This window comes from Prunus persica, chromosome G2 (assembly GCF_000346465.2).
Source record: "Prunus persica cultivar Lovell chromosome G2, Prunus_persica_NCBIv2, whole genome shotgun sequence".
Lineage (NCBI taxonomy): Eukaryota > Viridiplantae > Streptophyta > Magnoliopsida > Rosales > Rosaceae > Prunus > Prunus persica.
Window position 1 is genome coordinate 17,684,255 of NC_034010.1, and position 13,406 is coordinate 17,697,660.

The 13,406-nt window shown below is 39.2% G+C and overlaps 2 protein-coding genes across 2 annotated transcripts; one reads left to right on the forward strand and one right to left on the reverse strand.

Annotated features, from left to right (window-relative positions):
• On the reverse strand, positions 481-2,046 carry LOC109947388. Its single transcript, XM_020557345.1, has 3 exons — positions 1,359-2,046; positions 941-1,246; positions 481-539 (listed from the first exon to the last, which is right to left on the reverse strand). The coding sequence occupies exons 1-3, from the start codon at positions 2,044-2,046 to the stop codon at positions 481-483; spliced, it is 1,053 nt and encodes a 350-aa protein (XP_020412934.1).
• On the forward strand, positions 3,409-12,403 carry LOC18786280 (eukaryotic translation initiation factor 4G). The gene is made up of 10 exons (XM_020557929.1): positions 3,409-3,599; positions 3,745-3,963; positions 4,170-4,309; positions 4,448-4,597; positions 4,698-4,771; positions 4,886-4,942; positions 5,284-6,678; positions 6,806-9,918; positions 11,501-11,695; positions 11,792-12,403. The coding sequence occupies exons 2-10, from the start codon at positions 3,800-3,802 to the stop codon at positions 12,120-12,122; spliced, it is 5,619 nt and encodes a 1,872-aa protein (XP_020413518.1). The 5' UTR covers positions 3,409-3,599; positions 3,745-3,799; the 3' UTR covers positions 12,123-12,403.

A 13,406-nucleotide genomic window follows, 5' to 3' on the forward strand; every position in this document is an offset into this window, starting at 1 on the left:
CATATATGTTTGTTGACAGGTGGAAACTTTTGGGGAAATGAGCAGATTAGAGGGGAGACTCTGCTGAATTTTCGGCAGAAGTCTAGCTGATAGATAAATTGGTTTCTAGTTAGAAGGGCAATTTGGTCAAATATGTTCGGCAACCGCCAGGTGTCAGACACACACATGGTTCGACTCAGATTCCAAAGTGAAATTTGGGTCGGGTTATGTCCAAACAGGTCTTAATCGAGCAACAATAACTTTAGAGATAACTTTATAAAGTGTGGAACATAGGCTAATGGGCTTAAACTGCAACATACTGTAAGGATTCTCCACTTTAGGAATAAGGATAATTAAAGTATTATTGAGTTTGTATGGTACCCTAAAATTATGGAAAACAGACAACACCAAACTACAAATGTCATTACCACATTGCGTCCACTGAGTTTGGTAGAAACATGCAAGAAAGCCATCTATTCTAGGAGCCTTTAAACCACGAATCTAAAAGAGACTTTCCTCTACTTCCTCTAGTTCAACAGGATTACTAAGAGATACCATATCTGCAGCAAAGATGCTAGGAAAGAGCTAAGACAAAGAGTTACGAAAAGGACTTGCAAAGGCATTGGAAAAAAGGTTAATGAAATACTTTACCGCAGGAGCTTTTATACCTTCAGATTAAATTCAAAACACATTTAAGTTCATGAGCAGTTGCAACATTCCCATAAACTTGCAAAAATTATTAAGAAATCGAATTATGAAACAAGAAACTGCACTACAATTTTTGGTATAAAAAAACTGCAGTGTAGTTTATGAATGCTCAAAGAACAATTGACAACATACAAGTAATTTGACACAAAACAGTAAACATAAACTGCAATGCAGAGTACACAAAATACCAGCAATATTACACAGAATAGTAATGCAGATTACAGAAAAATCCAATACAGTATAGTAACCATACCTTGATTCCCATTCTTTCTGGAAGCACAAAGAAGATGCCCATTGTACTTGTTCTTCAAGAATGTAGCATTAATGAACAAGAAGGGTGTGCAATATTGAAATCTAGCAATGGAACCACCAAACGATACAAAAAACCGTATGAAGCGATTAATTCCGGCTTCACATTCAAGCTTGCATAGAGAACTACTGTTAGTTTCCTTTACGGCGTCCGTATGCCACACTAACTCGTTGAAGGACTTCGACTCATCACCATGAACGTCCAGTTTAGCTAACTCTTTGCAAAACCATGCGTGGTAGTATGAAATGTCTATACCATAATAATATTTGAACTCGTGTATAATCTCAAGGCTTCAACTATGGTTTTGCACGAATTCTGTCCACAAAGAGAGACGACACCACACGAGACCTCATCATCTTACTCTTTGATTCCCGTATCCAACTCGCACATGTATGCACATTATTTAACGTCCGAATTACAAAACAGCCAATAGCTTCACAACGAGATGCATAAACACGCCAACTACAACCCTCAAACTTCTTATTCGAACAAACAGCAATCACCCGCCTCTTGTCATTGTCGACATATAAAAAATTAAATCCTACTTCAAGAGCATACTTGCACAATTTCAACCGGAACTCCTCTGCACCACCGTCAAACTTCTGCCCGACATGATGTATATACGTCTCCCACTCATTCGACAACAAAGGCTTAGCACTTGCTCTCTTCGACCTGCCCAAAAATTCATTTATGTCTTCGACAATACTAGAACACGATGACTTGCCCTTTTCACATGCTATCAACTCCTCATTTCCACAAAAATCACCATTATACTCATTGCTCCAGCATAAATCCTTAACTAAAATATCCACACTCTTCGCATTTGATATCGACAAATATGCCATCATCATGTCTAAATCACTATCTGTTTCTAGTAAACAACTCGAATAACCAGGCAGCGAATACTGTAACTTGAAACTACCCAACTGCAAACCCCTAAATCTTAGACACAAAGTCTTCGAAACATCAACCATGGATGACTTTGATGAAACTGAAAACATAATGGTTTCCGACTTATATGTGCACTTGGCTATCACATGGACCTCCATTTGCTTTGAAAATGCAAATAAAACAACAAACAAAAACAGAAAACAATTCAAATAAGTAAATAATGTAGATTAGCAGTTGTAACATTCTCATATACTTGCAAATATTAGTCTGAAATTGAATTATGAAACAAGAAACTGCACTGCAGTTTTTGTAAAAAACTACAACAAATGGAAACTGTATGACAAAACATATGCTCAAATTTGAATACAAACCAAAAGGAAAAGCCATGTTCAAAGTCCTAAAACTCAGTTCAAAACACATTCAAGTCCATAAGCAGTTGTAACATTGCTATACACTTGCAATGCAGTTTATGAAACCAGAAACTGCAATAAACAGAAATGGCAATGCAATTTACGACAGAAAATCAAAAAACTTTGAATAGAAACCAAAAGGAAACCACAATCAAAGTACTAAACCAAAATCCCAAAAACATATAAGTCGATATAAACGAAAAAGGTTCTAAAGTACTCATCCCTCAACACCTAGGATTGCCAAAAATCTCCCCAACCAAAGAGTAGCTCAAAATCAAATCTGAAAACAAAACGAAGAAGATATGGTTTAGCATTGAACGCCACAAGATCGCGCCACCAAATCGCGCCACAAAACTGAGTTTGAAATACCTGAATTAAGGAGAACAGAAATCACCCAAAACTGACCGTCATTTCGCATGCAAACTAAACTAAAACGTAGCAGAAAAACGAAAACAGAAAGACAAAGAAAATTGAACGAAAACCTACCAGAAAATTAAAGCTCCAATTGCAGAATGAGAACTTGAGCTCCAAAACCTCAAAGCCGAATGAAAACGAAAGAGAAAGACCAAATCGCGCGTAGTTTAAATAGCAAGGGGTAAAAGAGTCATTTACTTTGTAAGGTTTAAAGATGGGCCAGGCTTTTTAAGAAGAAGGGTAGTATTGTCTTTTTAGTTTTAATTTTTTTGCTGGCCCAACGAATCTAAGCCTCCTCTTTAGCCTAATCCAAAATAACAATTCTTTCCTAAGTATGTATGTGTATAATAGAAAATTAGCCACACACGTGAATTAAATTGGCACATGGGCTCCATGCACTAATCTCTTCAATTTCTTTCCTTTTTTCTTGAGCTTTATTTTTGGGTTGCTTAGTGAGGTGGGTTACAACGCTCTAGTGAGAGAGAGGGGATACCTAATGGGAAAGAAAAGAATGGTAAAATTGAGTAGTAAAGAAATAATATTTTGAAAAAGGAGAAATTGAACGGTAACTAAAAAGAAGTAAATAATAATTAAATAATTAAATTACAAAAAGAGGGGTAAAAAAGAACAAGACCCATTCGATTTTGTGATTTCTGATCTCCTAAAAAACCTACCTTTTGACCACCTGACGGGTCAGTTTGTTACCACAATCACCCACCCTTTCTCTCTCCTCCTCCCCCTTCTCTCTTACCAAAACACCAAAACACCCCATTTTTTGCTTCTCTCTCTCTTTCTTTCTCTTTCTCTGTTTTAAGTTTTCATCACTCTGCGCTTTCTCATGGTGTCCCAATAAAACCCTAATATTTACTCCTACTCTCTCTCCGCAGGTACACTAATCAAACCCTAACCACTCCTATATTCACTTGGGTTATTATGTAAACACGATAAATATCTATGTGTTTGTATATTTCTGGCCTTTTAGGGTTTGTTTGATTTGATTTGGGTTTTGTGGATCTGCGTGGTGTGTTGCAGAGAACAAAAAGGACTTAAATTTGAACGAGAAATTGGGAATTAAGGATAGGAATATATGTCCTTCAATCAATCAAGGTCGGATAAGAACGAGACGCAGTATCGGAAAACAGGGCGATCCGCAAGCTCTAATCAGCAGCACAGGGGATACTCACCCGTGTACCCTAAGGGCACCGCCGCCGGCGCCGGTGGGCCCGCCCCCTCCATCTCCTCCAACCGCAGGTGCTTATAGGTGTATTATATGGAGTTATATATATATATATATGTATATGTGTAGGGTTTGTTTGTTTCTGATCAGTTTCAGTTTACTTTTAATAATCTTTGGACTGTGATTCTTAATTTGGGTTTGTTTTATTTTTTTCTGTGTGTTTTTTAATAATGAGCATGTTGGAAATTAGGGTTTGCTGATTTTTATTTTAAATATTCAGTTTTAAGAAGAATAATAACAATGCACAAGGAGGGCAATCCAGGGGAAGTGTAACCACGGTAAATCCTCTGGATTCTGGTATTGCTTCTACACAACGTGGTGGTGTACAGAATGGAGCGCATGTACAGCCCCAATTGCACGGTACAGAATTCAAAGTTCCAATTTTCTTTCAGTCCAGAAATTTATGTGATAATTCAAAGTTCTCTTTTACAATATGTTTTCCTCATTTGGCTTGATTTTCATGTCCTGCAACTTTTTCTTCTGATTATTTTAATGTAGGAGGCTCTGATGCACTGGTTGCAACCACAGCTCCCAGGACTACTGATGCATCAGCCCCTCAGAGAAGCACCCGAACTGTTCCAAAGGCTCCAACTTCTCAATCTGCCTCCGTGACTTCCGACACAAGAACGCCCACTACACCAGCTAAGAGTAAGCTAATACTATGGACCATGGATTTTCTTGTTCTTGATTTTGGGGATGTTGGCATATTTTCAGAGTCACATAATAATGTTATGTTCTGTTGGTTTAGTCCCAGGAGATGCTTCCCAGGGATTTGCCTTTCAGTTTGGGTCTATAAGTCCTGGTTTCATGAATGGGATGCAGGTATTGTCATATGCTTGTGAACTTTTGATGAAAATTCTCTTGTTTCCTATATATCTAAGTGCTGGACGACTTTATACTATGTTTTTAAAAGTTGAAAGGTTGTGTTCCTTGTAGATTCCTGCTCGAACTAGCTCAGCACCCCCAAATTTGGATGAGCAGAAACGTGATCAGGTTAGCATGTTTCCTTCTCTCTCCCCTGGTTGTGTACTTGTAAATAAATAGTCCGGTGAATTTTTCCCATGATATTTTTTGACCGAATCCAGCCAGCAGGTGGTTTCTTCCTATAATTCCCTTCTCTTTGCAAATAAGATGAATTTTTTTTTTATTAGTTAAATCATTTTGTTATAGATTGTCTGATTGCCTTTGTATTTAGATTCAATATTCCCCCCACGATATTTAATTTCTATGAGTAATTGGGTCACATTGGGTAGAGTTGATATTTTATCGCTGATAATACTTTGTAATTTTTGTTATTAATTTGTGAAATGATTATACTATGTTTGAACATGTAGGCGCGCCATGATTTGTATAGAACCGTGCCCTCAGTGCCAACTCCTAATATTCCTAAGCAGCAATTACCAAGGAAAGATCCAGCTTCCATGGATCAACCTAATGCTTCTGAGGCTCATCTGGTGCCCAAGGTTAAAAAGGATGTGCAACCCTCACATGCAACCCCTGCTAGTCAAACTCAGAAACCTTCTGCTCTACCAATGGCTGGGATATCCATGCCAATGCCATTTCATCAGCAACAGGTTTCCGTGCAATTTGGTGGCCCTAACCAGCAGATTCAGTCTCAGGGTATGAGTGCCAATTCAGTTCAAATTCCAATGCCTATGTCAGTACCAATTGGTAGCAATCAAGTACAGCAGCCGGTGTTTGTTCCAGGTCTGCAACCCCATCCAATGCAGCACCAGGGAATTATGCATCAGGGCCCTTTTACCCCCCAAATGGGTCCTCAGGTGCCTCAGTTAGGCAGCATGGGGATCAGCATAGCGCCACAATACCCCCAACAACAGGGTGGGAAGTTTGGTGGCCCTCGTAAAACTTCTGTCAAGATTACACATCCAGATACACATGAAGAGTTGAGGCTTGATAAACGAACCGATTCATATTCAGATGGTGGGCCATCTGCCCCCAGGACTCACCCTAATGTTCCTCCTCAATCCCAGCCTATACAATCATTTGCCCCTTCCCATCATAGCAGCTATTATGCCAATTCTTATTCTGGTTCCCTATTTTTTCCAGCTCCAAATTCTCATCCTTTAACGAGTAGTCATATGCCACCCAGTTCACAGGCACCAAGATTTAGCTATCCAGTGAGCCAGGGTCCCCAAAATGTACCCTTCATTAATCCGCCAGCTCATAATGCCCTCCCTGTTAATAAGGCTGGGCCCCCTATGCACAATGTTGTGGATCCACCCAACGTGGAACATGCACGTGATATACATAATGTACCTGCCGCTGTTCCATCAGCAACTATTCCCGTCGTAGTTAAAGCGGCTGTTGGAACTGTTGGAGAGAAGGCTGTCGACCCAGTACCAAACAGCTCCGCTGCTGTTGAAAAAGGTGAACTTCCCAAGCCTTCGAAATCATCTGGAGAAATTAGTCAATCTCATCCTCAGAGGTACTCTGAGCTTTCAACTGATGGCTTAATGCACAGTGACCAATCAATCCTCAAATCATTGCCAGTGACAGCAAAAGCATCTGCAGGTAATCCTGCTGCTGTATTAATTGAAAGCCAGGTATCAAATCCTTTGTCCTCTGCTTCAGCTGCTCCAACTGAGGAGTCTGTACCAGTTGTGACCACCACCGAGCCCAGAAGAAAGGAAACGCTTAGCCGTTCAAACTCAATTAAAGATCAGCTGAAGAAGCCAGGCAAGAAAGGAAATAATCAAACACAGCATCAGGTACTTATTTTCTGTACTTTCATATAACCTTCCTTTTTCTTCTCTTCACTATTTTGAAGGAAAAAAATCTGAGTTTCATCTGTTGCTTATAATTTTTGTTGGCATGAATGTACACCCTTGATCACAGGTTGTTGGGCAGTCTATCTCTACATCAAGCACTCCCTCTCGGGCTTCAGAACATGGTATATCTTCTAGTAGTGATGGTTCTGGAACTGTAGAAACTAATACAACTCTTGCTCCAGTAAGTGGTGATTCTGTGTCTGAATCAGTGAAGGAATTACTCTCGAATGTTAGTGCTGCTACATCTGATGGTTCTGAATCAAAGGCTGAAGCAATTGGGGAAGGCATTCTCCCCCTCTCTTCTGAAATATCTGGTGCTGTGGTTGTTGGCAGTTCTTCAGATTCTATTCATCATGGTCAACTAGACAATTCTTTACCGCTAGTTAAACAGGGAAAACATGACTTGGGGGGAGCAGAAAAACAGGCAGAACAAAGTTTGTCTGAAAATTACAGACAGGATACTAATAGTCGTGATATTTCTGCAGAACCTATCTCCATAAAACCTCTGGAACCTGTTAAAGAAGATGCAGAGAATTCTAAAGGCAGTGCTGTCGCAACCTCAGAAACTGCACAAGGAGGGCAGGCCCAACATGAGAGTTGCCATGCAGATTTTGACGGAAAGGATGCCTCTTCAAGCAGAAGTGATACCATGGGTAGTAAAGAAGTTGCTGTTTCAAAGTGCAGCAAATTAGACCAGCAGTATGCTCCTGTTCAAACTACAGAAGTTTCAGGTACAACTACGACAAATGAAGGGATAAATGTGGAGAATACTGGTGGCGGTGGGGGAAGTATTGAGAATATTGGTAGTGGCGGGGATCCACTTACAGTGTCAGGCTCCAAGGACAAACCCCTTCCTGAACTGAGTAGACAGAAGAGTACTACTTCAAAAGGGAAGAAGAAAAGAAAAGAAATTCTATCCAAGGCAGATGCTGCTGGTGTGACGTCTGATCTTTATGGGGCATATAAAAACCCTGAAGAAAAGAAAGGTATTGCCTCTCCTGAAAGCATGGAAAGCACTACTGGCATAGTTTCAAAGCAGGTAGCTACTGATGCTCCTCAGCAAGATGCTGTTGGGAGAGAAGAAGATGCACCGAGTAAAGCTGAGCCAGATGATTGGGAAGACGCTGCTGACATCTCTACCCCAAAACTGGAAGCCTCAGATAATGGAGAACAGGTCCGGGGAGGAGGGGTGCATTCTGACAAAGATGGACATGGGCATGGGGCAAAGAAGTATTCCAGAGATTTTCTTTTGAAGTTTTCTATGCAATTTACTGAGCTTCCAGAAGGTTTTGAAATAATGTCTGATGTAGCAGAGATTTTGAATGCCCATATCAATACTTCTCCTTCTATTGATTATGATTCACTCCCTAGTCCGGGAAGAATTATTGACAGGCAGGGAGGGGCGATAAGACTTGATCGTCGTGGGAGTGGATTGATTGATGATGATAGATGGAATAAGGGCGGTGCTGCCAATTTCCGAGCTGGCCAAGGAGTAAATTTTGGTGTTTTGAGGAATCCACGTCCATCGACACCAGTTCAGCAGCATGTTAGAGGGATCCTTCCTGGGCCTACTCAGTCTGTTGGTCCTCAGGGGGGGATGCAAAGAAATAATTCTGATGCTGACAGGTGGCAGAGAGCTTCGAATTTTCAACCAAAGGGTTTGATGCCTTATCCTCATACTCCATTACAGGTGATGCACAAAGCTGAGAGGAAGTATGAAGTGGGTAAAGTGAGTGACGAAGAGCAGGCCAAGCAAAGGCAGTTAAAGGCTATATTAAACAAGCTAACTCCACAAAATTTTGAAAAACTATTTGAGCAAGTAAAAGCTGTTAATATCGATAATGCGACAACACTAACTGGTGTCATCTCACAGATATTTGACAAGGCTCTTATGGAGCCTACTTTTTGTGAGATGTATGCTAACTTCTGTTTTTATCTTGCGGGAGAGTTACCTGATTTCAGTGAAGACAATGAAAAGATAACTTTTAAGAGATTGCTTTTGAACAAGTGCCAGGAGGAATTTGAGAGAGGAGAAAGAGAGCAAGAGGAAGCCAATAAGGCTGATGAGGAAGGTGAGGTGAAACAGTCTGAAGAGGAAAGAGAAGAGAAAAGAATTAAGGCGCGAAGACGAATGTTGGGTAACATTAGATTAATCGGTGAGCTATACAAGAAAAAAATGTTGACAGAGAGGATTATGCACGAATGCATTAAGAAGTTGTTAGGTCAGCAACTGACTCCAGATGAGGAAGATATTGAAGCTTTGTGCAAACTAATGAGCACAATTGGGGAGATGATTGATCATCCCAAAGCCAAGGAGCACATAGATGCATATTTTGACAGGATGAAAAGCTTATCGAATAACGTGAAATTATCTTCTAGAGTTAGGTTCATGTTGAAGGATTCAATTGACTTGAGAAAGAATAAATGGCAGCAGAGGAGGAAAGTTGAGGGTCCGAAAAAGATTGAGGAACTGCACAGAGATGCTGCACAAGAACGACAGGCACAGGCTAGTAGGCTAGGCCGTGGTCCAGGAATGAACCCATCAGCTAGAAGGACTCCTATGGATTTTAGTCCAAGAGGATCAACTATGTTATCTTCACCAAATCCCCAGATGGGTGGTTTCCGTGGGATGCCTGCTCAGGTCCGTGGTTATGGTAGTCAGGATGTCCGTGCAGATGAAAGACATTCTTATGAGGGTAGGACCTTGTCAGTTCCCTTGACTCAAAGACCCATCGGTGATGAATCTATTACTTTGGGTCCCCAGGGTGGTCTTGCTAGAGGAATGTCCATAAGAGGACCACCATCAATGTCAGCTGCTCCTCATGCTGAACTATCTCCCAGTGTCGGAGACTCCAGAAGGATGACAGCTGGTTTGAATGGTTTCAGTTCTCTTTCAGAGCGTCCAACTTACAACCCAAGGGATGAACATATGCCAAGACATTTGCCAGATAGATTTGCAGGTCCAGCTGCTTATGATCAGTCAAATGCACCGGAGCGTAATGTAAATTTTGGTGGTAGGGACCCAAGGAATTTGGATCGTAGTTTCGATAGATCTCGTCCAGCTTCACCAGCCACGCGTGCACATGCTCCAGCTTTAACACAAAATGTTCCTCAAGAAAAGGTGTTGACTGAAGACCGTCTCAGAGATATGTCCTTGGCAGCAATTAAAGAATTTTACAGGTATGTCCTTATCTCATGCATATGCTTCTGTTCTGATGTATTTGTGTTATTTTCTTAGGTTGATATTTCTCAGATGCGATAGTTTTTTAGGTGCTTGCTCAAAATCTGTGTATATGTAGAGTGTGATTTGTGTTGTATCTGTGAAAGAAAAGTAGAGCATGTGTGCTGTGCTTAGGGGAATGGATGGGACTTAGGACCAATGGTTGGTAAACTTCCTTTTGCATAAATAGAACCTAGTATGTACTTGCTTGTTTCTATGGCTTTGAAACTGACGTCACAGGCAATTAAGTCTGTGGTGGATGTATTTTTTCTTCTCCCCTAGGGCATAAAGCAGTGATTTCTACTTACTCTCGCATTCTTCTTGATAACCAACTTATCTACAATTGTTTGATTTGAGTTGGAAAATTCACTTCCTATGCAGTTGGTCAATTGTTTTAGTTGTGGTCTTGGTTGAACCGGATACTTGCATTTGTTTAAATCTTTATGGTTTTCCATGTCTATCTTGAAAATTGGGCTTCAAGTGCTAATGTAGAGTGTTTTGGGAGCTTAGTTTTTATGCACAGCTTAGGAAAATTTGGAAATAAAGAATTTGGACCATTTAGCATGTAGCTACTAGCCACACAGGTTTATATGCGGGTGAAGAGAATCATAATGCTAATGTTTCTCAAATTTTTGGGATGGCTCTCTCTCCCTCTCTCTCTCTCAGAGAAATTGGACTTCACCTCACTATTATCAGAGTGCAATTGTGACTCGTTTAAAACGAGCACAAATGTGAAATTTATGGTTTTGCATTCATGGGTCTGAGAAACTCTGGGAAGTTATTTTGCAAGGAGAGATTGTAGACTATAGTGTTAACCTGCTTCTTTGGTAACATCATTTCAAAAATCTTGAATAATGTGATCACTAAAGATCTGTATTTAATTAGTTGTATCCATTCTTGTTTCTGTTCCTCATACTTGATACTAGAGTCAGACCCATCTATGGTGGCTGCTTATCAGTCTTTGACATTAAAGAAATTAATACAATATCGTTGATGTCCAAAGTCTACTCATCGGCTTTCTAAGAATTCATGTTAGACAAGATTCTATGCTTTGGTCTGTGTATTGAAATTATTCACTTTTGGGATAGAGTAAAAGCATGGATCCATTTAGGAGTAGTAGCTAGACAGTGGTTTTATTTTATTTACGCACCTAATCTATGGTTTATATTGTTTATAGCTGTAATTGTAGCATGTTGGTTTGCGAAGACTAATTCCTTGTTTGTATTAACAACTGAAACCCATTGAAGTAAACTGGAATTTAGTTAACACTACCGGTTTTATATTACTGTTAAAATAATGAAGCACATAGATGAATCGAGGTTCTTTTCAACAACAAAAAAAGGTTCTATGGTGACTTTCATTGAAATACATTGTTTATTATTCACCTCTCATATTATTAGATGGGTGCAATATATTTTTGTGCCTATTATGTGGGGGAAACTTTTGAAATGTTTTGTAGAACTTGTGATATGTTATCTGTTAACTCTTGTTAAGATTTTCATAAGCTTTTTCTTAATTTATTTATTTTTCTTCATATTTCAGTGCCCGAGATGAGAAAGAGGTTGTTTTATGCATCAAAGAGTTGAACTCACCAAGCTTCCATCCATCAATGATATCTCTTTGGGTCACAGACTCTTTTGAGAGGAAGGACACGGAAAGAGATCTCTTGGCAAAGCTTCTAGTGAACCTTACAAAGTCCCATGATGGCACTTTGAGTCAATCCCAGCTCATCAAAGGGTAGGAAAGTTTACTTTTTCATTTGGTTATCGAAATTGATGGCCTTCTGTATAGTGTGGGTTTTTCTTTTATTTAATTTCTTATTCATCTGCCCAGGTTTGAAACTGTTCTCTCTACCTTGGAGGATGCCGTGAATGATGCCCCTAAGGCACCGGAGTTTCTTGGCCTCATCTTTGCCAAAGTCATTCTAGAAAACGTTGTTGCCTTGAAACAGATTGGGCAAATAATATATGAAGGTGGAGAGGAGCCAGGGCATCTTCTGGAAGTTGGGCTTGCGGGCGATGTTCTTGGAAATATCCTGGAGATTATCAAATTAGAGAAAGGAGATAGTGTTTTGAATGAGATTCGTACGGCCTCCAGCTTGCGGTTGGAGACTTTTCGGCCTCCAGATCCTCGCAGATCAAGGATACTAGAAAAGTTTATTTAGAGAGGTAGTGATGCTCATTGTAATCCTGCTAGAAAAATTCATGGCTAGTGCTTTTAGGGTTCTAAATGAATTTGCAAAAATATATATATATTTTTCTTGGTGGAGGCAGGGTGGGAATTTATGTATGGAGTTATCATTCTCCATGTTTTAATGTTATTTCTTAAAAATATTTACTGCAGTTATGAAAGGTTCAATTGAGCATCGCATTTTATGGCCTCTCTTGTGATTGCCCTTCTGTTGTTCTGGTTGGACTCATAACAAGCTAGCTATTTTTGTGAAAACTACTCTAAAGCATTCGGCCCTGTAAAATTTCGTTGGAATTATAATTATGTATCCAATTTGTAGAACACAATGTTGGTTTTCAAAGACATGATTTGGATGTCTCATAAGGCTAGTTTTCCTATAAAAACTAGAAAGCATCATATTAGATGGAATTGAAATAACAAATTGGTATGTAAATATTAGATTGAGTGGATTTGAAACTAAGTGCCCGTTTGACATTGCTTTTTTGGGGTGATAAGTGATTTTTTTAAAAAAATTAGGAAGTCCAGCTCGTTTGGTAAACTACGAAAAAATCATTTATTGTTAAAAATTGTTGTGAGAGAAAGCTATAAGGGAAAACAACTAATAAGATGCTTTTATTTTCTGATTATGCATGAATCAATTTAGAAGAGGCTGAGTTTGATGATTATGCAGGAATCATTTTTTAATTATGAGGAAATCAGTACCAACAACACTTTTTAACAAAAAATTTATTGAACGCCAAACTGCTTTCTCTCACAGTTGATTTCTCTCAAAGCAAATCTGATAGCAACTATTTTCACAACACAACAATGCCAAACTAGTCCTAATATATGAAGTAGTACATTGGAAATAATTATATGCAAAGAATCATTTGAAATTTGTTCATGTTTTTTTTTTTTTTTCATTTTCTTCTCATTTAAATCTTAACATGTATGGATTGATTGTCAAAACAAACAATTTAATTTTTGTACGTTCGGGGTACACCTATACCATCCAATACACATGAGACATGTGGAAATATTTTCCAATACACATAGGATAGAAAAATAAAATATTTCTATGCATATTAGATGGTACAAGTGTACCCGAAACATACAAAAAATTTCTCCTAAATGAGCCCTAAAAGAAGCCGAACGATTTGAGTAATTTTCTTTCTTGCTTAAAGTTTAAGCTTCGTATATATCTCAGAAGAAAGTTAAAGCTTTGTATGGAAAAAGTAGGTGAAGTGTAGCCAAATCTTACAGTAATGTGCTTTTCATG

Bases quoted from the DNA above. Each gene is read 5' to 3' on its own strand.
- LOC109947388 (XM_020557345.1), bottom strand. From the start codon at position 2,046: ATGGAGGTCCATGTGATAGCCAAGTGCACATATAAGTCGGAAACCATT. The intron at 1,247-1,358 runs GTAAGATGATGA...ATTATGGTATAG, and splicing joins TTGGATACGGGAATCAAAGA to ACATTTCATACTACCACGCA. The intron at 540-940 runs GTATGGTTACTA...TCTTTGCTGCAG, and splicing joins CAGAAAGAATGGGAATCAAG to ATATGGTATCTCTTAGTAAT.
- LOC18786280 (XM_020557929.1), top strand. From the start codon at position 3,800: ATGTCCTTCAATCAATCAAGGTCGGATAAGAACGAGACGCAGTATCGG. The intron at 4,310-4,447 runs GTACAGAATTCA...ATTTTAATGTAG, and splicing joins TGTACAGCCCCAATTGCACG to GAGGCTCTGATGCACTGGTT. The intron at 4,598-4,697 runs GTAAGCTAATAC...CTGTTGGTTTAG, and splicing joins GCCCACTACACCAGCTAAGA to TCCCAGGAGATGCTTCCCAG.